Raw genomic sequence first — 25950 nt, 5'->3', positions numbered from 1 at the left:
AAATGGGGTGACATTATTTTAACCAAAAAATCCTCTCTAAAAATACCCTTCCCAGTCTCTTTGCATAGCCCTTGCATTCTGGTACTAGAGGACATTCTTTGAAGCTCTCCATGCAGCATTCCACGAGTAGACATAGAAGCCACTTCTTCAGCCAAAGAATCATCAATATGTGGAACCAGCTCTCTGAAGAAACAGTTTCTGCTACTTCAATTGACATGTTCAAGTCCCACCTTGATAGGGAATGGCTCTGCCAGGAGTTCCTTTACAATTGGGAAGCTGCAGAGTCCTCCACAAGAGTCTAATCTAACAGCCACAATCTACACCAAATGAATTCTTTTTTTTCTCATGGAGCATCACAAGGATGGATAATCCTTATATCACTCCAAGCTGCGATTAAAGGTAATTTAAGGTATGATGCTTAGGAAGCTATAAGAAAAAAGATGAGCCTTAATCCTGATGATTCAAAGCTTATTGGCTCTATGGTTGTGAGTTGTAAGAGATTCTACAGAAGAAAATCTGAGTTTGATTTCACTATGGGTCCATGAGTGGAAACTTAAATTTAGCATTCAGATGTGCAAGTCAATGCACTTTGGGAGAAAGAATATATGGTGGCAGTACTATATGATAGGAGGGAATGGTTCAAGGCATTTGATTGACTCTTTGGAAGAGATTTGGAAATTGTTTTTGATGAGTAACTAAAATTTAACAGGCATGCTCAAATAGCAGTTGCCAAAGCATCCCAGACCTTTGGCATAATCAAGCATACTGTATGTAGCAAGATTGGCCAAAGTCATGACCAAACTGTACAAAGGTGTTGCATAACCATTGCTAGAATTTGGGATGTGTGCTACAACACTCCAAACCAGGATGATCAGCAAAAAAAAATATATCTAAAGACAGGCAACAAAAGTTGTTGATGGATACAAGAATCTTGACTATCCATCTCAACTGAATTAACTGAAGCACCCAACACTTGTGTACAGGTGTCAAAGAGGGGCTGTCATAATGACTTACAAGCTTTTGAATGCTGACTATTGTCAAATCTATTTCAGTTTGATGAATCCTCCAGGACAGGTGGATATAGTAAGAAGTTGTCCTGGAAGAGAGTAGATACCAGAGTCTGTGACCACTGTCACTCTAATAAGTGATTACCCATTGGAACAATCTTCCTGATACTGCTACAATTGCTCCCTCTGTTGACACCTTTAAGATTGCTATTTTAAGTGAAGCATGTGTTTACAAATTACAACAAGGTCAGGCAAGATTCAGCTAACCAAGATTAGTGTTTTGTTGAAAATAAAAATATAGAGGAAGTTTGGCTTGATATGACAAGGGTGCTTGTGCTGACAACTGCAAAATATACAAAAACCACTTGGAAAGAAAGAAAGAGAACCCTCCTTACAAAAACATGAGAAATTAGGCCAGCAATCCAAAGAAAGCCAATTACAACAATTTTAAACTGATACAAAATGAAGTCCAGCACCTTACAAGAGAACTTACAAGCAAGTCTAGGGATTACTTAGCATCAGCCTCTAAAACTAACCCACAGAAGTTTTGGAAATATGTCAAAAGCAACTAGCAAAAGCAATAGCCTATGAGAAAAAGCAATTAGTAACTGAAAATTAAGATAAAATGTTGTTTTGTCTAAATTTCAATAGGTACAGACCTGTCATGTAGGCAAATTTCAGGGCCCTCTAGAGGGAAAAGTAATGGAGGTGGGTACTTTAAAAAGTTTTATTTTCCTAACCAAGCCCTTTCCAGGATAGCAAAAAGTCAATTAACTAGAATTTCAACAAATTTTTCATTGTTCATATTATTGACTTATGTCACCTATAAAGTGAACATATCACTTGATGCCTTTTTTACATGTTTTTAATCTTTTATCAAAAACGCAGTCAATAATATGAACAACAAAAAATTTACCAGTAGTAAAACTAAAATTTTACCAAAGGTGCATCAAATAGAAGGCCTAGGCTAGGTGCATGTTCTAGCTGTCAGCTTATCAAAACATCAAGCAATTTACCTGGCATACATTTAGTCTAAATCCCTACAACACCTATTCCAAAACGTAGCCCAAATTATTATTACACCAAGGAACATAACTGGAGGGCCTAAAAGCTAAGCCCATTGGCTATTACAGGAGTTGAGTCTAGATAGTCACGTGAAAATATGATAGCTAACTCACTCGTAATCAGTAAATATTTCATTTGTATACTGACAAATAAACACTTCATCATCTGGACTCAAGTTCTCAGGCCTTTTATTTGGATAAAATGGTTCTTTTCTCAAAAGTGGCATTGCAACAAATTTAAGCGGGAAATACAAATGCTGTTTTCTTTCATTTCTTCCAGGAGTCGAACGATTAGCTACCTTACGTTTGCCATCTATGTTCGAAAATCTAAAGTAATATTAGAGGCTAGGTTCTAGATTATAAAAAAAATGGTAATCAGAGGCTCAACTAGTACAGAAGCCACATTATGGAGAGTGTTCTGACCTTAGATCTTGACCAGGGTTTTAAATTCAAGCGTTTTAACCTCAGCAGTCACAGCTACTTTGATTTATATTTTCTCCCAAAGTCTTTTGAATTTTCATAACTGAGTAGAGTCAGCTAAGGATATTGGGAATTTAGCTTACGCATCTTTGGAAAAGATAGTCTTAGGATATCTCAAAATGACACTATTTAAGCTCCTCCAAGTTTTGCCTCATACTTTCTTGATTGCCTAACTGACAAAAAAGCAAACTTCTGACGTACAAATCTTGTCAGAACTGCTGTTGACTTGATTGGTGTCAACTCAGCTATGGTCAACAATCTAGTGTTTTCACTTTAAAGCTATACCTCCTAAAATAGTGATTGTTTAGGTCATATATGGATAAAAGTTATTATTGAGAGACTAGGGTGTTTTCACGAGTCTCTTAGATTATTTAAGCTTTTTGCAAAATGAGAATAAAGAGGAATCGTATGATTTTAAATATTGTCAAGACTGGAGTATCAAATCAAAGCGTGTTATGTTTGAATGACTACTTATGTAGGATAAAGAATTTAATGTTAAAAAAAACAGCCTATCTGATCTCAAATTCAAAAGATGAAGGGTCCAAAGAGTTTGATTCTTTTCAACTCTTTGTTCGAAATTGCACGAAACTATCGTGGAATGAAACCCAAGCAAACCAAAAGTATAGAGGAAGATTCTCACCGATGTTAAAATATTGAAAATATTTATTCTATTGGCTGGTATATGCTTTTTTTAGAAAAAAAGCACCGCCGGAAACAAGGTATATGCACATAAATAATACTGTGGTAACAATATTGGGTTTATTATCATTTTTCCAAGGTTGTTGTCGAAGATGACATTTTTGTTATAAAGGATATAGAAGTAAAATTTTAAAAATTGTAGATAAAGATACATCTTTATTCAAGGGTATCTATAGAGTGGAAAGGTCAGGATGGTTTTAGTCCTGTTGAAAAACAAAAATCATAAAGACTTAACATGCCTTATTATTGAATACCTCCATTTCTATTGAGTCCGAGATCCACAAAAGAAGATTCTATTAAAAAATAATTTCATAAAACTACAAGTGATTAAATACTTCGGCGGAACATTCAAATTTTTCTGAAAAACAATAATCCAACTCTTGTTTCTAGTAATTTGTGTTTTTTTAATCATTTTAATTCATTATTCAGTTTGATTTCTGCTTGTTTTAGGTTCTAACTTTACATCCATAGCCATATCTGTTATTTTTAAGTTTGATGTCGTTCTTCATTTTAATTTCTATTTGTTTCATCATTCATTTATTTATTCTTAGTAACTTCTTTTAATAAGAATTTGATTTGTTTTTCATTTTTTGCTATTTGCTTTAGGTTCTAATTTCTCTCATTATTTTTCATTAGAATCTTTTTGGAGATAAATAAATGAAAAAACGGATGGAGATAAATTTGGAGATAAATAAATGAAAATTATCAGTAACATTGATTTTTGAATGATGCCCTAATCTACTCTTTTTAAGCGAGCAATAATTGTATATATTTATTTATTTATTGTCGTATTCTTCTCGAAAACCGCTCGATAAATTTTTCTGAAACTGGTCATTTTTTGCTATTTGCTTTAGGTTCTAATTTCTCTCATTATTTTTCATTAGAATCTTTTTGGAGATAAATAAATGAAAAAACGGATGGAGATAAATTTGGAGATAAATAAATGAAAATTATCAGTAACATTGATTTTTGAATGATGCCCTAATCTACTCTCTTTAAGCGAGCAATAATTGTATATATTTATTTATTTATTGTCGTATTCTTCTCGAAAACCGCTCGATATATTTTTCTGAAACTGGTCATTTTTTGCTATTTGGTTTAGGTTCTAATTTCTCTCATTATTTTTCATTAGAATCTTTTTGGAGATAAATAAATGAAAAAACGGATGGAGATAAATTTGGAGATAAATAAATGAAAATTATCAGTAGCATTGATTTTTGAATGATGCCCTAATCTACTCTCTTTAAGCGAGCAATAATTGTATATATTTATTTATTTATTGTCGTATTCTTCTCGAAAACCGCTCGATAAATTTTTCTGAAACTGGTAAAATAACATTTTCTGGCCTTAAAAAAACAACAGTCTAAAGAAGTCACAGCTTTGGAATATTAATTTAAAGCCTGAACGGTGGATATAACAAAACCGAAAGCGAGAATTGCCACGAATCAAGAACGGAAATGAAGCGCAACAAAATTGGCAATTAGAAGACACACGACAACGAGCATCACACCCAATCAAAAATAAATTGTTTCTTTAACCACACTACTTTCCCATTTACGAAAAGTTAAGAGAAAAAAATCAGTCTAATTTGAATAAAGCAGCGGAACAAAAAAAAGCAATAAAAAAACAGCAACGAAACATGATTAATGAAAATCCAAATATGTTGGACCAACACCCAGGAACCCTTCTCAACGAAAAAAAAACAACCTTAAAGAAGAAAATAGTTTTTAAAATAAAACCATTTTTAAAAAACAATAAAACTAAACACATGGGAGAAAGAAAAAAAACAGACAATAAACATCAAAAATAAATCCAACTCACACTCCAAACATTTCCAGCTGTTGTTACTCACTGAACAAGAAAAAAACGAATGTCCATAATGGACATAAAGTAATTCTCTGGTTTACAGTCAGTGAATAAATGACATGTATAAAAAAACAAAGACTATTTTAATTTGAAAAAAAAGGTCACAAAACACCATGGCACCACCCCTGATTATATTTAGCAGGTTAATAGCATTTATACCACATATGGAAACTTAAGTATTATAAATTAAATGATTTCTATTTCATTTGCTAGTTTAGCTGCAGTCCTTTGACTCTTTCCAGCAATGCCCTCATCCCGGATTTCACCTGCAGGGTTGTCACTTGTTTAGCAACTATTTTGTAACTCACTACTGTTAGAAAATTTGACCTGTTCTCTAACTAATCATTATAAATTGGATTCATTCTAAATTTCCCTTTATCTCTATTAATATTAATTACACCACAGATAATTTAATGACTTCAAAAATTTTTTGGAAACTGCACGAGTCCTATAGACGTTTCTACGACTTGTATTTAGTTAAATAATATATAATGATGAGGAAGGTAAAATAAACGTTCTCCTATAGCTGATTCAAATGTTCCCTGTTTTCTATTGTATATTAGCGAGTAGTCTATGGCATTTTATGCTACTGTAGGCCTAATCTATTTTATAAATTTTTCTGTGTCCTTCCTACATAAAATTTTCCACAAGAATAAGAAATTTTGCATACGGCTTTTTGTATATTTTTTTCCATTATTTAGTAAAGAACCTCTGGTTTGTTGGGATTTCATTGTTGTTTTTATATTTTGTTTTTTTAGTTCTTTTCTTAAAATCCGTGACAAAATTGGGATATACGGCGAAGTTACGCAATTTATTTATTTATTTGACATACCTCCTTCTGTTATTACCGGTTCCATTTTCTTTTTTTCTTTTCTCTATTATTTGAGAAATCATCTTTTCAGGGTATCCATTACTAACTAAAATATCTTTAAGGAAAATTAGGTCCGTACTTACGTACTCTGGTGATGCTAACTTTAATTTCCATAAATGAAAAAATAACTACTCTCCTTTTTTACTGAGGATTGGATGATTTGACATGAAAAACAAATAACGATTATTGTTTGTCGGTCAACAATAAATTGAAAAAGCTAATTCATTATTATTTCTATGGATCCAAATATCCAGAATTTCTTCCATGTGTTTAGTTTTATGGTTTATTTTTTGATGGTTTTATTGGTTGAATGGTTTTATTATGGAGGCCTAGTTGTCCTCCAATTTTTCGGTTACTTAAAAAGACAACTAGAACTTTTAATTTTTAACGAACGTTTTTATTAGTAAAAAAATATACGTAACTTAAGAATTTACTTACGTAACAAACTTCTATAGTCTTATATTTTTATTATGTATACGAGGGGGTTTGTACCCTCGTTAATACCTCGCTCTTTACACTAAATCGTAAGTTTTGTCCCAATTCTTTAAGAATGACCTCTGAATCAGAAAGGCCGTAGAATAAATAGATGAAATTACTAAAAATACTTTAGCCTAAAGAGTGAGGTATTTATCTCCTCCTAGATACCTTGCTATTTATGCTAAAGTACTTTTAGAACCTCTCATATGCGTAATAATCACTGTTCATTTTAAATTTTAATGCTACTCCTTACTTTCAATTGAAAAAACGTTTTCATGTTTTTTTTATAGTAATGCTAGAAAATCCTGCGCCCTTTTCATTGAATTTTTCTTCCCCCATGAAATATTCCTCCAAGGAAAGATCCTCCCACATAGCCCCCTCTCCTCAACCCCACCCCCCAAACCAAAAAAAAATTCCCCTGAAAACGTCTGCACACTTCCCAATAACCATTACTGTATGTAAACACTGGTCAAAGTTTGTAACTTACAGCCCCTCCTCCAGGGATTGTGGGGGAGTAAGTCCTTCCCAAAGACATAGTTATTATGGTTTTCGACTATGTGGAACAAAATGGCTATCTCAAAATTTTGATCCGTTGACTTTGGGAAAAAAATGAGCGTGAGAGGGGGCCTAGGTGCCCTCCAATTTTTTTGGTCACTTAAAAAGGCGCTAGAACTTTTCATTTCCGTTAGAATGAGCCCTCTTGCGACATTCTAGGACCACTTGGTCGATACGATGACCCCTGGGAAAAAAAACAAACAAGTAAACACGCACCCGTGATTTGTCTTCTGGCAAAAAATACGAAATTCCCTATTTTTGTAAATAGGAGCTTGAAATTGTTGCTAAAGGGTTCTCTGATATGCCGAATGCGATGGTGAGATTCTATGACTTTAAGGGGGTGTTTCCCCCTATTTTCCAAAATAAGGCAAATTTTCTCAGGCTCGTAACACTTGATGACAAAGACTAAATTTGATGAAACTTATATTTAGAATCAGCATATATATTTAGAATCAGCATGAAAATCCGATTCTTTTGATGTATCTCTTAGCATCAAAATTCCGTTTTTTAGAGTTTCGTTTACTATTGAGCCGGACCGCTCCTTACTACATTTCGTTACCACGAACTCTTTGAAAATGTGGAATTTTGTATTTTTTGCCAGAAGGCAGATCACGGATGCGTGTTTCTTTTATTTATTTGTTTTCCAGGGATGATCGTATCGACCCAGTGGTCTTAGAATCTTACGAGAGGGCTCATTCTAACGGATATGAAAAGTTCTAGTGCCCTTTTTAATTGACCAAAACATTGGAGGGCACCTAGACCCCCTCCCACGCTTATTATTTTCCCAACGTCACCGGGTCAAAATTCTGAGATAGCCATTTTATTCAGCGTGGCCGAAAAACCTTATAGCTATGTCTTTGGGGACGACTTACTCTCCCACAGTCCCAGTGGGAGGGGCTACAAGTTACAAATTTTGATCAGTGCTTATATATAGTAATGGTGATTGGGAAGTGTACAGACGTTTTCAGGGGGACTTTGTGGCTGGGGGGAGGGGCTGAGAAGAGGGGATATGTTGGGGGAACTTTCCATGGAGGGAGCGCAAGATTTTCTAGCATTAGTATAAAAAAGCAATGAAAAAACAAATATGAAAACGTTTTTACAACTGAAAGTAAGGAGCAGCATTAAATCTTAAAACGAACAGAAATTGTTACGCATATGAGGGGTCACCTCCTCCTAATACCTCGCTCTTTACGGTAAAGTATTTTTAGTAATTCTAACTATTTATTTCGGCTTTTTTTATTCAGGGGTCATTCTTAAGAAATTGGGACAACATTTAAGCTTTAGTGTTAGGAGCGAAATACTGAAGAGGGGGTGAACCCCCCCCCTATACGTAATAAAAACATGAGAATACAGAAGTTTGTTACGTAAGCTAATTTGTAAGTTACGTATATCTTTTACTAATAAAAACATTCGTAAAAAATAAAAGTTCTAGTTGCCTTTTTAAGTAACCAAAATATCGGAGGGTAACTTTTTTTCTCAAAATCATTCGATCAAAACTATGAGAAAGCCATTTAGACAAAAAAAAAAACAATAAGAAAAATTCAAATTTCGTTTTAATTATTCATCTGCGGAGAGCCAAAATCAAAACATACATTGATTCAAGAACGTACAGAAATTAAATAAAAAAAAGCAAGTTTTTTAACAGAAAGTAAGGAGCAACATTAAAACTCAAAACGAACAGAAATTACTTCTTATACGAAAGGGGCTGCCTCCTCATCAACGTCCCGCTCTTTACGCTAAAGTTTTTACTGTTTTAAAAAGTAGAGTTGAGAGAAAGAGTCAAACTTTAGCGTAAAAAGCGGGGCGTTTATAAGGAGGCAGCCCCTTTCTTATAGGAAGTAATTTCTGTTCGTTTTAAGTTTTAATGTCGCTCCTTACTTTCAGTTAAAAAAACTTGTTTTTTTTTTATTTAATCAGGTGAAGGATGTAATAAGTTTTGAAGATATTCTTAATGTGAATAGAACTTGTTATGTAATGTTATAGTTATGAGTTGTACAATATGGTAGGGGCGACATTAAAACTTACCAAGACGACTGAAATTTGGACGTTTTAAATTTTGATGATTCAGCTGCTACTGGAGAACCTATGTATTGGCTTCCGCAAAGAAAAAATTGAAATTTTGAACAAAATTAACTGAAAGCCAATGATTCTAACTATGTAGAAAAAAAAAATTATAGATGGATTCCAGTAAAATTTTCGTGCATTAAACCTTGTGTTATACTCTATATGGCTAATATCGCAAAGTAATATGTATGGCGTTTACTGGAATTATATCAACTCCATTGCTTGTTGGAAAAACAGCGCACGAGACTCTATTAGCTGTTGAATTCCGGAGCAATTTCAGTGAAACGCTCAATCTGTCAACAAAAAAAAATCATCTCTGGAAGTATTTTAAGATTTTTCGTCAGAAAAAATACGCCTGTCAATCTTAAACAGGAGTTTTTCGCGAATTCGGGGAATATTTAGAATTTTCATTGCGAATCAAAATTACAATGGCAGGAAGGAGCACGTAACTGTGGCACTTTTGAACAAAGGAGTAAGTAAAATAAAGGCAAAGATGGTCGATTGCCTCCCATGAGAATTGATATCACATAAAAATTCTGATTTTGTTAAGAATAAACAGACAAGAGGAGTTGAATTCACAGCAGTATTTCTCGATTCAACTGAAATTGCTAGTTTGCCACCCCATGACTTAAACCTGAAGAATAACACAATGATTGTACTAATTTTGAAATTAGACATTTCAGAGATATGTGCAATGGAACATACTTGGTTGCTACTGAGTCTTGGAACAAATTAATTAAAGCAAAAGTTATTACTTGGGGAATAACTGGAAAAGAAGTTCACATCAATCTACAATTTGAAGACAATCCAGAGTGAAAATTACATATATACAAGCATGTCGCATGCTGAATGCCAGGTGCCCAGCAAAACTTGGTCTCTTGTTGCCTTACATTTATTTCGAGGAACCTCCTACACATTATTTTTAATCTGATGTCAAAACCCCTTTGAAAACCTGTTTACATATATTGTGAATTAACATGTTTGAGTATAGCTCAAGGAAAACAAGGAAAATATGGGATAATTTCTTATACAGAAAAAAATCAATCATTTTCTTTTTTTGCGAGTACATAAATATTACACGCTACATAATCCTCAATCTTGCTTAATAAGAACTGTGCCAGGTGTACGGAGCGTAAAAAAAAATATTAAAAAGACATATTTTTTTGCGAAATGTAGAAACAACATTTTGTGTGATCGTTTGATTAAGGTTAATAAGATGTTCCAAAATATACTTTGCTCATCACATTTCTTATTTTTATCTTGGAATTGTGACTTTAGGAAAATGTATCGGGTCCAATGGTTAATCATTAATTCAATTACCTGTCAAACAATTCATGGTAACGATCAGTCAGTAAGGAACGTCTAGACCAAATGGATACCAAAATTCAACAAAATAGAATTTTGATAACAATTGACCCACCAAAAGGATTGGCTTTTTTATGATAATTCTAGATATATAAAATTCGTTAAGTTAAATGTTAGCAGTGACGCTATAAATACACCCATAACGTTGTAATAACCATAACGCCATGACGCTATAATGACAACCATAGGGGGTATACTATTGGAGTGGCTAGTCCCTCAAGATGTTATTACGTGTACCTGTTTGGTACCTACTACTATAGTACACCTGTTCATTACGTAATAGGGTATATTTTCTTTAAGAATTCTTTGCTTGTTGCGATTACTTATGTAACTGCAAAAAAAAAAAAAAAGCTAAGCCGCCCTCACCATTTTCACCCCATTACCAATTGCAGGCAAACATGACATAGTAAATCTGGTCGATTTAGAAGCGCAAAAAAACACCATATCCAAAAAAACATAAAACTGGAAACTGAACAACAATGAGTGTTTTTTGCCTTTTCGTCGTAATCCTGGGAAGGACAATCCATCTATAACTATAAAAGCAAGAAAACCACCAAATCTGAAACTAACAACAACAAACGCAGTCCTAAAGACAGAACAGTAATAAATGACCACTTTTGTCGCAATCCCGGAAAGGACAATCCATCAATAACTATAAAAATGCAAGAAAACAACAACAACAAAAATACAGATCTAGAAACTGAGCAACAATAAATTACCCTTTTTCGTCGTAATGCTGAAAAGGACAATCTATCAATGACTACAGAATCACAAGATAGACACCAAATACAAAAACAAACACAGACCTAGAAACTGATCAACAATATATGACCCCCTTTCGTCGTAATCCTTGAAAGAAAACGATGAATAACTATAAAAACCCAAGAAAACCATCCAATCCGAAAACAACAACAACAAATAAATACCTAGAAATTAAGCAACAATAAATGACCCTTCTTTGTCGTAATCTTGGAAAGAAAATTCATCAACACCTATGAAAAACGTAAGAAAACCACAAATCCCATAAAAAAACAAAAACAAAAAACACAGACTAAGAAACTGAGCAACAAGAAATTACCCCCTTTCGTCATAATCATGGAAAGGACAATCCATCAATAACTATACAAAAAGCATAAGACCACAAATCCAAAAACAACAAAAAATACCAACCTAGAAACTGAGCAAGGATAAATGAATCCCTTTCTCTGTAATCTTGGGAAGGACAATCCATCAACAATTACAAAAACACATGAAAACCACCAAATTCGAATGCAACAACAACGACACAGACTGAGAAACTGAGCAACAATAAATGACCCCCGTCTTTCTAATACTGGAAAGTACAATCCATCAATAACTGAAAAAAACGCAAAAACAACGGTAAATCCGAAAAAAAAACACAGACCTAGGAACTGAGCAACAATAAGTCACTCCCTTTTGTCGTAATCTTAGAAAGGACAACCCATCAAGAACTACAAAAACACGCAAGAAAACCGCCAAATCCAAAAACAACAAAAACTCCAGGCCAAAGAATGGAGCAACAATAAATGACATGCTCTCTTCGTAATCTTTGACAGGACAATCCATCAATTCTCTGTTCGTTTTTAATTTTTTAATATCGCTTCTTACTTTCAGTTGAAAAAACTTGTTTTTTTTTTTGTTTAATCAAAAAGGAAGATTATGAGTTATACGGGTGTCAACGCTATTTCATTTTCTTAAAGAGTTATCCGACTAAATACACCTTGTGGCATTGTGGTTTACATAAAAAAAAAGAGTCAGCTATAAAATATGGTCGAATTAAGTAGAGCAAGAAGATGAAAGAATAAGGTGACACTCGTACATCAAATGGATCCTGTTTAATAGTGTCTGCACAGCTCATAAATCTGTTTTCAGCAGAACTTACAATTCGATTGACATAATAGACGCAAATTAAACAGGCTGTGTAATGTACTAGTAAATTAAGAAACAAGTTTTTTCGTCAAATTCAAGTACACTAAAACTTAACAAAGCAAAAACTATACTGTATATTTAGCAGGGCTACCACCTGCTCAAATCTTTGCCGTCTACCCTAAGATTGTGCGATGGCTGAACTGACACCTTTTAGTGTTGAAAAAACATAGCCACTTCGTAATCGCAAGTCTTTTATTTACCGAATGCCTCTAAAAACTCTTGAGCTGAAAATTTTATCTTGTAACAAACGGGAAAATAACTTTTCGTTAAGAAAGTATTTTCATCTGTCTGAAGTTTTATTTGCATTTCTCTTGTATAGCATTTTTTCTGAAGTGTCAGAGGCAACAAGTATTGCCCTAGTAAAGAGCCATGAGCTTTTCGTGCATTAATTTTTTCCCGGCAACTTCGCATGGAAAGCGTGATATAAGAAGCTTGAGAGGGTCTCATTTGATTGCAAATTAGAAGGTCTAGTTCCGCTTTTAAGGACTAAAAGTGAATGGTGACAATGAGATATCGTCTTGGGCCCTTCTTTACCCGTGGATACCCCACAACCACACTTAGCATCGGATAAAAAATTCAGATAGCTAAATTGTTCAAAACAGTCGACAGATCTAATAAAAATTCTCCCTAGAGCATGAGAGATAGCTATGGTGCCCCTGTAATGCGGGGCCAAATAATGGCTGATTACTTTATTTAGCCGTTTCTGTCAAATAGATTTTCTAATAAAAGGCGGGTATGTTTGGTCCTGGTTGTCCAATCAGCTTGGAAATCTTAGAGATCCTTCACCAGGTAAAGATTCCTATATTTATTCATGGGTATATTCCTGAAATAACACGCATATCTGAATAAATCAAAACACGTTTGCACTACTTAAAATTTTCAAAATACATTATCTACAAGACATTGGGAGCAGTTTGGGATATCCAGTCGGAACTTTTAAGGTCCGTTTTCTTAGGAAGGGAGTAGTGGAGATCTTTACATCCTGTGAGGTCCATAGTCACTACTCTTTTCTTCCATAGTGGTTTAAGATCACGAAGAAGGTTTAACGGTGGTTCCCCTAAGAGCATTTTTTAAAACACTGGTTATAATTTTTATTTGGTCTATTGGACACAGGTGGTTGTTACGTCATAGTTTAGTAAGTGCTATTGCTTACTTATGTAAATTTAAATGTAGATGACCTTATTTTTATCCAAATTTAAATGCCTAAAGACCTTTAAGCCAGATAGGAAAAGCCGTCAGGACCTTCTCCAACACGCAGGCTAAATGTTTACTTGTCCCAGTTTAAATGTAGATGACACAGTTTTGAGTGTCAACGACACTTTTTTTTTCTTCCAAAAATCTTTGTAATCAAACGACAATAGAATTTGAGAATTTGTTTTGGTAGGGCTTACGTAAGACTTGCTTTTATTTCAAAACTTCTGTAACCCAATTACAAAGGTTTTCCCGTTAAGTGGCTTACAAAAGACTTGTTTTGATTGAAAATTTGTAACAAATACAGGCCGTATATTTACCATTACTTGTCTTACGCAATATTTCATTGATCCACTTACTGGTTAGTTGAACAGGTAATTCTGTGCTTCTCTATGCTGCAACCTCGATAGTAGTTAGTTCTTTGTCTGTTTTCGATCGGTATTAATAGTGCACCAGAAGGATAAACTCAAACATCTTATTTTAAAAAGTGAATAAGAAATATTTTAAGAAAGTATATCTTCAAGATAGTTTTATTGACTAGTGGTAACACCATTAGAAATGTATGCATGCATTTTCATGAAAGTCAAGAGCGAAATTTCTTTGCAATACCGAAAACAATCAAATGTCAGAGTGGCGGATACAGCACAGTAACATTTCCAGAGATGATACTGTTCAGAGAGAATGCAAACATAAAACTAATAGTAAACGACGAGGGTTACGTTCTTGCTTACGGTTCTGATAACACGTTACTCGTTGATAAATCTTTTATCAACGTTATTAGCATCCAAAGGAAGTTCATAAGAAGACAGACGTACTGGTGCACCAATATAATAAAGAAAGTCTTATCTAAATGTCTAAACTATTACCTATGCAATAATAGTGTGGAAATAGACAATAAAATTGCAAGTAAAATAAAAAGGTATTGGCAGATAATCTCATCATTGATTATAAAGATGAATCGTTGGAAAGCAAAGTGCCTGCAGACGTCACTAATACGATTAGCAGTTACCAGTAGATACAATCATTGAACCATGAAGCAATACGTGAAAAAAGAGCGAGCTAACATTGTCATTATTGTATTTTTGAAAATAAAAGGGTTTCGAGATCAAAAATGTGTTCTTCTTCTTGCTATGTGTTTAGCAGGCTACCGGGCCAACCCTGATCCCCCGCGCCCCGGGTCAACTTTTGGAGGGTCCCACGTCCCCTTCTAGAAGCCCGCAACATCAAAAAATTTCATGTTAGCTAGCATTACTCCTTATGAATCTTTTTTTGTGTGGGTTTTGAGAAGGGGCTTATGGTCATCAATGTCCTCAACCGCCCTGGGAATAAAGTTAATCACTAAAGCTCTGCAATAATTCTCTAAAAAGTGTAATTTTGGATCCAAGAATATTTAATGTTTTTTCTTGATTTATTACTTATGCCCGCAAAATGACTCTCTCTTGGCCATCCTGAAAAGTCGTCTGACAAGAGCTTTTAGTTACCTGAAATTCTGTGAATCCATCTAGTAGATACAAAACGACAATTTATTTTGAAATTGGTTCATCAGAAATACCTCGCTCTTCATTCTATTTTTTCTTAGTATATAAAAAAACTTCATATTGTTATAATTAAATGGCCCTTGTATTTCAGGAATAATTCATAAGGGATTGGGATCAAAAGTCAAACTTTAGTGTAAAGAGCAAGATATTTAGGAGGGGCGGCCCCTCTTATATATATAGCAATTTCTTTTCATTTTAAGTTTTAATGTTGCTCCTTACTTTCAGCTGAAATGTTTTTCTTCGTTTCTGAACTTTTTAAATAATACTGCGGTATCTGGCTCCCCCTCCAGGAAAAGTTACTCCTCCCGACGAATAATCTGTTAATAAACTCTTTCCATCGTCCAAAAAGCCTGGTAACTCGTATTGTTTGACATTTTCTTCACATGAAACAGAAAACATCAGCATAAACTAAAATCCATCCAACCCGAGTAATCAGTAATATAGACTATTCAAATAAAATCGACATTGCTTATAACTTTTAAAACAACAGTGTCATCAAATTCATCCTTGATTTCCTCGAGCGTTCTCTCAAATACGTGGGCATAATCCCTCTCATCCTAAATGTTAATTACCTTAATAACCTTTGAGGCAAAGTAAGTACACAGACATCGTCATCATCTTCGTCGTCGATATCCTTAGTTGTCCCCTCAGGGGGAGATTGAGTATATGCTTACCATCTTCAACATATCTCCCGGGCACATCCGAAACAAGTCCTCAGCAAGTATACGAAAAACTGTCAATATCGGTGTGGTAAATATGAGATGGGGAGGGAAATATTGAATAAAATGAATCAATAAGAACGGAGAGAAACAGAGTTTTAGATTGGCCAAGTTAGAAATTAATGTAAGAAAGGTACCCTTAAACCCCAAGAAGGTTCAAAACACAACGAAGCTCTTGGAAAAGGAGCTAAGCTAAGCTAAGCTATGCTTGAAAGAGAACACGAAGAGGAAAATAGAAGATCGAGAAAAGTCTCGAGTCTCGCAACAGGATTTCTTCATATTCGTAGAGAAATGACAGATAAGGTTTGTATAAAAGAAATAGAGCACACAAAGCTTCATCATCATTCAGGACAACTCCAATTTATCATCTGATGCTTATATAAGAAAGTTTTTTGCCTTTTTATTGGAACCCAGTTAATCGCATGCTTACATTCCTGTATCTGGCTTATAGGATGTTGTACTGTAATTCTTAAGGTAGTAGTATATATAGTAATTTATAATAATTGTATCTTACTTGTTCGGTTACCTTTCATTCCCAGACAAATAGAACCTTTTCAAAAATTATGCGCACTATGTGGCACGCCTCGCGCGTATCCCTACGTTCTGAAAATGTACCACGTGTAGCGGAGGCGGGGAAATGTGACAGAATTGTGTCGTCCTTAACAATAGGGCTTAATGTGTGCCTGAAGTTTGTTACTTGCTGTTGAAAGAAGAGTGCCTTGATGAAAGATTCTGGAGCCAGAGAAAAGGGGGTATGACCCCTCACTAGATCTACCAATGGCCTCACTTGTATAATTTGCTGTAGCTCAATTATTGACCTTTAATGTGCCAAGACATGATTAATCAAAGCATAAAATTTTAGTCATATGCATTTCTATGATTTTTCTTTTTGGAGAAAGGGAGGGGGTTGGGTTTTTTCATTTATTTTATTTTGATTCTTAACATCCTGTTCTCTATTTTAGCTGTTTTGGCATAATTAGCTTCGCTTTCTATGAAAACTGTCTTAAAAAAAAGGGAGTGAATAAATTTAATTCAGCTGCGGGAATAAATTCATGCCGACCACATAGTTTCCCTTTGAAAAAAAAACTGACGAGACCATGTAACTGAAATATTAATGCGAAGCACCAAATATACTAATCAAATCTCTTTAGGTTGTTGAGAAACTGATGTTGGGAAAGTTTTATTTGAACAAATCTCATTGTTCAAATAATTGCTTTTTAACTTGATTATCCTTATAATTTCATTGTTTTTTTTTCTTTCTATTCTCAAGCTAATGTTTTTTTACCTTTTATATTCTTATAGCCACATTAATTATTTTCGTTTTTCTTTTTTACCTCTTTAATGTGTTATGTTCTTCCTAGACACTCAACAAGCCGTCAACACCGATGCCACAGGCGTGCCTATCCATGAAAAGATCTGTCGCTTGTGTTTCTCATGGTTTATATGTTCCCTAGGTGAGCAACATCGCAGTCTGGCTTTGTCTAATGGTTGAGATAAGGAGTTACTGTTAATGTCTCTCTACAGTGATCTTAACCCATGCATAATAATGATTTAGTTACATTTTCGAAGTCGGCCCGATAAAGCTCAATACTTTCAACGTCACTTTGAACTGGTACAATCTCTTTTGGTACTTGATTAAATAAAAAATCAAGTTTTTTCAACTGAATCTAAGGAGTAATATTAAGACGAACATAAATTATTATGTATGTGAAAGATGTTACCCCTCCCTCAAAACTTCGCTCTCCACGCTTTTTTCTCAAATCTTTTAAGTACTTTTAAAGTATTTTTTATTAGTAGTGATCGCCCTTTGGGTTCTACGACATCCCTATCCCCAGATTTCGTAAGAGCCCTATCCCATCATTCCATAACAACCAGCAGGTGTTAATCATACCTTAGTAGATGTTTTTCAAAAGATACAGGAGCATTTTACGTAATAGGCAATGTTTTCTAAAGATGCAGGTGTTAAGTACTTAAAAAACCTTCAAAGGTCCCGCCAAATCAAGATTACCACGATTGTTACGTCATGGAGTTTGTATGTTATATGTTACCTAATAGGACTAGTTAGATAACCAGGAAAAAAGCTGTTACGCAATAAGATTTGTTTACTTTTGGTTTTTACGTACCAAGAAATGTTCGAGTCCGCTAGTCAAGCCGGGGACTTTTATTATGCAAGACATTTTTTAGGACCTTTGCTTCATGATTTCTTTAGTTCTTACTTAATAGTTTCTCTGATTCTTAAAAACTGAAAAAAAGGAAGGCGGGAAGAACCCTTAGGGCACGCTAGTGGGGAATTTTCAAGACGTCGGACCCCTAGCGATTGATTCCACCAGGCCCCTAACATTCAATTCTATTTATTCATAGCAGTTAATTCCATTGGGGCTCTTAGCATCCAATTCTATTTGGGGGCCCTAACATCAAATTTCACCAGAGAACCCTAGCCTAACCATGGGCCATAGAACGTAACTGCACTGGGAGACGCTAGTATCCAATTCCTTCCGGGCCCTAAAATCCAATTCTATCAGGCCTTTAACCAAATTACTGGGGTCTCAGCAACCATTTCAACCGGTTCCCTAGCATGCAATTTCATCAAAGCCCCGAGAAACCCATTCCAACGGAGGCCCTAGCTTCCATCAGATCATGACATAGCAGAAAAAGTAGTTAAAACTCAACAAACAAAAAAACGTCAAAAAACTTATAAAGGATAAAATATAAGCAAAACGAACCATAAATTAAAAAAGGTGGGGATCCTAGCAACCACTTGTCTCAGTTCACAGTCTGTGGCACTCAATTGCTAGCACACAACATCCTCTAGAAGCCATTATCGCACATATGCTCTCTTTCGGGTGTTTTCCAGCAAAAAATATTCATTTACACTAAAATTGATCGTTTAAACTTAATAAAAAACTTCCATTAGGGTTTCCTCCGATGACTCCTAGCAATTGAGGCAAGCTTAGTACAATGTATATGCCCCCTTGACACCCTCTGGAGGCACATTATCACACATAAGGGTTTTTAATCTATTTTCTCTTGAAAATTATTTATAATATAAAAACGACCCTTGTGTTTAGTTGAACAGCGGAAACCTGCCATTTTATTGCTAGATTACAATTTCCCATGGCAATTCCAGGTCGCTGAAACCAAATTTCTGACACAAAGCACCCTCTAGCAAGCATTATCACACATATGGTATTTTTTGTGCATTATTCTCGGAAAATATTGGTTTACACTAGAATCGATCGTTTAAACTGAATGAAAAAATCCCCATTAGTGTTTGCTCTTTTGACTCTTAGTAATTGAGGCCAGCGTGGCACAATGTACTGGCCCTTGATGACACCCTTCTGGCGCTTATTGTCACACCTAAGTGTTTTTCAACCTTTTTCCCAAAAAAAAAAAGAAATTCATAAACTAAAAAAGACCATTGTCTTATTTTTATTTGTGAAACTTAATTTTTCTTGATGTTCTTGAAATACACAGCACCCTCTAGCGAACATTATCACAGATATGCCATTTTTTGAGGATTTTCCTATAGCAATATTCGTTTACACTAGAATCGACTGCTTAGACCTAATGAAAAAAGCCCATTTGCGTTTCTGCTGATAATTCCTAGCAATGAAGGTCAGCGTGACATAATATAACAGCCCCCGATGACCCCCTTCTGGCGCATATTATCCCATCTAAGGGCTTTTCAACCCTTTCCCTTCAAAAATAAGTTTATAAACTCAAAAATGGCCATTGTTTGTTATTCAACAACGAAAACTTGCCATTTCATTGCCTGACTGCAATTTTCCATGGCAAATCCAACCCTGTGACACTCAATGGCTGACAAACGACACCCTGTAGCAAACGTTATACCAAATATGATATTTTTGCACATATCCATGCCAAAATTTACGTTTACACTAGAATTGATCGTTTAAACTTAAAGAAACAATCCCTATTAGCGTTTCTTGTGATAACTCCAAGCAATTGAGGCCAGCAGAGCACAATATACCATCCCCAATAATACCAATCTGGTGCGCATTATCACACCTAAGGGTTTTCAACTTTTTTTCCCAGAAAGATTAATTTATAAAGTAAAAAAGACCATTATTTTATTTGAGCTTGTTTCATGCTGATTTTTGCTCTTGAAACTTGTTGCATGTTACTTTTTCTCTTCGTGAAACTTATACATTGATTTTTCTCCTCGTGGCACTGATTCCGCTCATGGAACTTGTTTCGTGTGGATTTTTTGTTCGTGGAACTTTCCCGTGTTACGTGACATCCAAAGAAACCTTAAAAAATCTTGAAAAACATATTGTTGGTGAAATTGGTTGTTAGGGAGCCCCCTATGAAATTTGATGCTAGGACCTTGTTCAAATTGGTTGCTAGGGGCCCCGGTTAGTATTGCTTGCTAGATATTTAGTTGGAATCAAAATATATAGGGTCTCCTATATATTTCTTTATAGGGTCTCCAATGGAATTGGATGTTAGGGCTCCGGTTGAATTGGTTGCTTGGCCTACAGTGGCTAGGTTAGGAGTCCCGATGGAAAGGGAAGTTAGGGCCTCAACGGAATTGGATGTTATTGGCGCCGGTGGTAAGGCTAGGGGCCCCCGATAAAATTGGATGCTACGGTCCCCGTCTGAATTTTTTTGCGAAGGACCCCATATAGATTTCTCGCTAGGGCCTCCGTTTGAATTGGTTGCTAGGGGCCCCGACGGAATTGAATGCTATGGCCCTATTTGAAATGGTTGCTAGTGCCCCGGTGATTAGGTTAGGGGTCCAATTTGTATGTTAGGGTACCACTGGAATTGGATACCATGGTTCATGGTCCATGGTCCAGTGAAATTAGATGCTAAGGCCCCCGGTGGATGGGTTAGTGTCACCAATGAAATTTGATGCTAAGGCCTTAAAAATGTCTTAAAATGTCGTTTTGAAATATCTTGAAACCTCTTGAAAAACGTCTTGAAGAAAAATGTCTTAATAGATGTCCCCCGCTTGAGTAGTGGACTTTAACAATCTTACGTGACAACCAAAAGTAAATAAACCCTATTACGTAACAGCTTTTTCCCTTGTCCTCTAACAAGTCCTATTCTGTAATATTCAAACCCTTTGACATGGCAATCACGTTAAACCTGATTTGGTGGGACCCCTGGAGGTTTTTTAAGTAATTAACTGCTTGCTGTCATGGAATGACAAGGTAAGGTTCTTGTGGAATCCAGGGATAGGTTTATCGTGGAATCCAGAGGGCTGTCACTGCTCTTATTGTCCTAATTTATCGATCCTTGTTTTGGGAATCGTTCTTAAAGGACGATTAAAAAAAATGAATAGTCTTAGAATTATCGTTCTCAAACTTGTAACCCTCTTTGAGCAAAACTACGGCTCTGTTTCACAAAAGGGTGGAACATCCCCCATAGATAAGATGTAACCTCTTTTGTTAGTTAATAAGGGCACTAGGTATAAGGATTTTCAAGATTAAGGATTTTCAAGTATTTTAGTTCTTAACATATACGTCATTAAGGATTCCCTCTAAGTTAAAAATAAACCAAAAATGCTTTAAAATAAAATCATTAAATGAGCAAAAAATCAATAAATTATGAATGTGACTACTTTCTTCTTGAAAGTGGTAGAAAGGGCCTAGCTATTGATTATCCAGGTCTTTTTCTAGTACCCTTATTCTCTTCATAAGATTCAAAATGGTTAAGGGCAACTCCCGTGCCCTTTCAGCAGTTCTTTCCCTAATGACATCTGATCAAATTTTAGTCATTTTGTAAGAACAAAAAAGTTGTAACGTCCTGAAAGTCGGAATTTTAATTTAAAAATATTAGCCTCTTGGGACACACTCAGGATCAAACATCCCTCTTCCATCGCACAATTTCAATAATTTATAACCCTTTTCCAGGGGGCTCATCCGTGCATGGCGTCCCCGGTGGCATATTTATTAGACTTTTTAATTATTTTGATCAGAATCGATATTTCAAAATTCTTATCAGCGTTAAGGACAAAAAAGGACGAAAGAATTGGTCTTTTGCCCTCTGAAATTTTCAATCATCCTCCGCAACCTCCCCTGAAATTAATTTCATCTACTGATAACGGTTGCTGTACATGTGATCAAAATATCTAAGATTCTCATCATTGAAATCCGCTATTATATTGGTGTGGAGTACAAAGCCACAGTCTACTACCTTGTATTTCCTGGATGCTAAACATCGTTACTCCAAAAATGATGTATTAAGGGAAAAATCAAGAGGGGTACGATATTATGCGATTCCCTTTCAAATAAGCAGTCTCCCAATATTTTACAACTGCTGGTATCAGTACAATCATCCCTGGGATGAAAAAAGGAGACATATAAGTGCTTCCCATGCCAAAAATTCGCTTTCTTTGTTGTTCAAGGGCTGTAGTTCTGTAATTCCCTGAATTAAAAACTGTAATTCTACTCTATAGGATTGTCTATAACATTGATTCAACTCGTACATTCTTCATTTCTATCTTACACCATTTTCAAAGTGCTTCTGGTTATTTGTTTTCGTAACAGACTTTTACTAATAACACTAATTAAAATAATAGTTACTATTCCTGGATCAGCTTTAAATGGCTGTTGTTTCTCACTGGCCAGATTTCGTCATAACACATTTTAAACTTCTTTACGATGGTTAGTGTTCGCTCTTTACTTCGCGGGAGCCTTCACTGCAACCGTGCTGGTAAATCAAAGATCTCTGTAGTTTTCAAGGGTTTCTTCAGGACGAGGTTCCATATGATTCCCAATTTTATAGATGAACAATTATGTATATTTTTAAGCCCACCAGCTCTGAATTTTCTTATCGGACAAATTAAGTGAATATTAAATTTATCTTAAAACTAAATTACAATCCAGCATTTTAGGTGGTAAACAAAAAAAGAAAACTTTATAAATACTCTATATAATTATTTATGCTTAAACTCTGTCGATTAAAAAAGCAAGCTGAAACTTTTTTTTTCAATCAAAGAAAAATAAAGAACCTAACAGAATATACAAAATGGAGACACACGTCTCCATTTTGTAGATTGTTCAAATTCATTGTACCAAATTGCACACTTGTTTCATCGGTTTCATTTTTACAGTTTTCAGATTAAAGACCACAAGAATTGTAGAATCGGCATCTGGCAGTCTCGCAGAATCTGCCAAATGGAGATGCACTTCAAAAAGTTTGCTTTCAGAGTTATAAGGGTTACGTTTTACGATTTCTTTACCATTATCTTACGGGCTAGAATTAAATATATGTATGCAGTTTAATCTTAGAAGCTACTAAAAATTTCACTAATTTGGGAGTTTTTCATCTCGCTTTTACAATCCCAGCGCGTAAGATTCTTTCCGAACCTCTTACCATTACCAATCGGTCTTATAATTAGGTGTAACAAGTTTTCAGGGTATGGTCTTGCTAGTTGTACATTAAAAAGAAAGAAAGAAAGAAAAAAAAAACAGAAATCAAGACAATAGCAAAAAAACTACGTCTACGTTGCATGGGCAACGTGAGAGGGTGTGGCAACGTTTTTTCGGTTTCGCCAAGCAAAGTGTTGCAAGAACAACACTTTGGTTTTGTTTCCTTGCTTCGATTAGACGCTGATTTTGGAAATCTGTATGGATTTTAAAATAAATACTAGGTACACCAACTCGCAATAGTTGCAAACCTCTCATTGCCGAAGATGATTACGAGCTAACAGCCGACTGTTGCTTAAAACTCCCCTATTTGTCTCACAATTGGTGTCAGCCTATTTTTGGTTTCAGTGTGTATCTTACTGCTGAAGTTGTCAGCCCCATTAAACTTTCAAACTGGCATATCTCATAAAGGAATTTTTCTGCTAAAAAATAGATGTCATAAACTTTGATTAGCTCATCAAGAGTTATCGACTGCCGTAAAAAAAGTTTATCTTTCTTAGTTCAAAAGTTGACTTTTTTGCCGAAGGCCAAGTATCTAACGTCATCGCTTAGAAAGGAGCTAAGGATAAACTCTAATTTCTTTAGCAATGAGAGAACTTTTAAAGTTTAAGAGGCACATCTGATACCATTTCTCTACTGAAATCCCAAGTGTGAAAAAATTAAATGATAAACTCAGCTGAAATCTCGAACAGAAATGGGTAAAAAACATAGATGGCAGCACTTTCAGACCCATGATAAAATGCCACTTTTTTGTTTCTGTAAATTTTCTATTTATCACTCAGAGAAAATATACTGGATATGGGGTCTGGTAACTGCCGCATATATTTAACATTTAGAAATTTTAGTCAATCTTCAATGTGAGACTAGTGCCTGCCTGCTTGTCTAGAACGGAGAACGGAGAAAGCAGAAACATGATTTGATGAAACATAACTTCATAAAGTTCTCTCTGACATAGACTATAAAACTCTACTTCATTTCACACCTTATAGGCTCTGGCTCAAGGACAAGTAAAAACTATTCTTTTTGGCCTAGGCAAAAATTCTACGAAGCTTTCCGAACTGCAAAGTCATATTCATCAATCCGGCCTAAGGCTTACACTTTCGGTAAAAAACCGCAGAGGTCAGACCCTTACCACTTTCTAGGAATAAGCTAAAATCAGGGTACTAGGAACAAAAAAAAAAAACACGACAAACCCAAAGTTTTTCTTCTCGCAACACAATGAAAGGTTAAACAAAAATGCTGTTGTATCTTTTATCTTACGCTCTAGTTGTCTTGCCGACATCTAATATCTTTTAAGAAATTTATTTAAGCCAGACCGCAATACCACAAGACGTCTGTACTTAGTTAACACTTTAAGAAAAGGAAATAATGTGGGTTCCACTCCATGCAACTCTTCAAAAGCACCCATAGGGAAAGGCAGGACTAAAAATGCATGAAATATAAAAATGTTATTATATTTGGGGAAAAAAAGACACTGTTCTGACAATTTTAAAACTTCAGTCTTTTCTAAAAAAAATTACCCAGACTTGCTCCCACCCCCTGGAAAGGAGAATGGAGGTCTGACAGCTATTTCTCTTTGGTTGTTTTTCTGTTTAGAGCACTTGCTTATCATCAAATTTTAAATTTTATTCGCTGAGATACCAAAGTTAAAGTAATCGCACTTACTTGGAAAAGACTGATTTGTCATTGGATATTATCATAAACAAATACACTTATTATATTATTGTTTATATTATTATAAACAATTTTAATCTTCAGCATGATAATAATAGTAACAACTATAGCAATAATTTATTATTCAAGCCCTCGTAAGGATTGGAGTGTCATTTATACTTTGTCAAAAACCAAACATTATTAAGCAGTTTTCTTCTTTATTATAAAATTTAAAGTGTTGTGTCAAGAACGCCACAAATCGACAAAAGACATAATGATCAGACGTTGTCTCGGATGTGGATAGAGCTCCATTAAGCAACGATATCATAGCGATATCCTAAGAAATCACAAAACCTGTGTCAGTTTCTTGGCGAATGTACTAGAAAGAAAGAAGCAAGCGACCATTCTCTCACTTAAAGCAAAAGACGGCAAAATCAAACATAGTTCAGCATAGATCAAAGGTCCAATAACAGTGATTTTAGAGATAACATGACTACAAAGCCCCTGGGGAAAGATCTTTAAGATATGAAAGTTGTCCATTCTTTACATAGAATATTTGTTATTCGGAAGCATGCATACATTTTTAGGGGGAGGGGCAAAGGTGAACTTTCTGCTAGGGGATTTTCCATGAAGAGAATTTTCGATGGAGAGTGAAGTGTTCGGGGGAGGAGCTTTTCATGTGAAATTTTGCACTGGGAGAATTTGCCAGAATTCCCATACGAAATTCGTTTTATTTGTCTCACTTTTTCTTTGTCGGGTCAATTTTACACGTGGAAACGTTAATTGTAATTATCCAGGGTAATTTTTCACCGGAACCGAATTATCCAGAAGATCTTTCTGTGGAGAGTGAGCTGGATTTCCCGGTATTATTAAAAAAACGATGAGAAAATAAATAAAAAAAAGTTTTTTCAACTGAAAGAAAGGGTAATATTAAAAATTAAAACGAACAGAAATTATTATGTATATGAGCAAGGTTACTCCTCATAGAAACCTCACTCTTTACGCTAAAGTGTCACTTTTTGTCCCATTTCTTCAAGAAAGACTCCTTGTAAAA

General features: G+C 35.0%; 1 protein-coding gene across 1 annotated transcript in view; it reads right to left on the bottom strand.

Annotated features, from left to right (window-relative positions):
* The window catches only part of LOC136029156 (bromodomain adjacent to zinc finger domain protein 1A-like), a 103329-nt gene extending 100984 nt beyond the window's left edge, over positions 1 to 2345 (bottom strand). The window contains exon 1 of the mRNA XM_065707250.1: positions 2186 to 2345. Coding sequence (XP_065563322.1) covers positions 2186 to 2298 — 113 coding nt within the window. The 5' untranslated portion in view covers positions 2299 to 2345. The remainder of the gene's footprint in view (positions 1 to 2185) is intronic.
* Between the last annotated feature and the right edge of the window lie 23605 nt (positions 2346 to 25950).

This window comes from Artemia franciscana, chromosome 7 (genome assembly GCF_032884065.1).
Source record: "Artemia franciscana chromosome 7, ASM3288406v1, whole genome shotgun sequence".
Lineage (NCBI taxonomy): Eukaryota > Metazoa > Arthropoda > Branchiopoda > Anostraca > Artemiidae > Artemia > Artemia franciscana.
The sequence above is the reverse complement of the archived record's forward strand: the minus strand, read 5'-3'. Positions and strand labels throughout refer to the sequence as shown.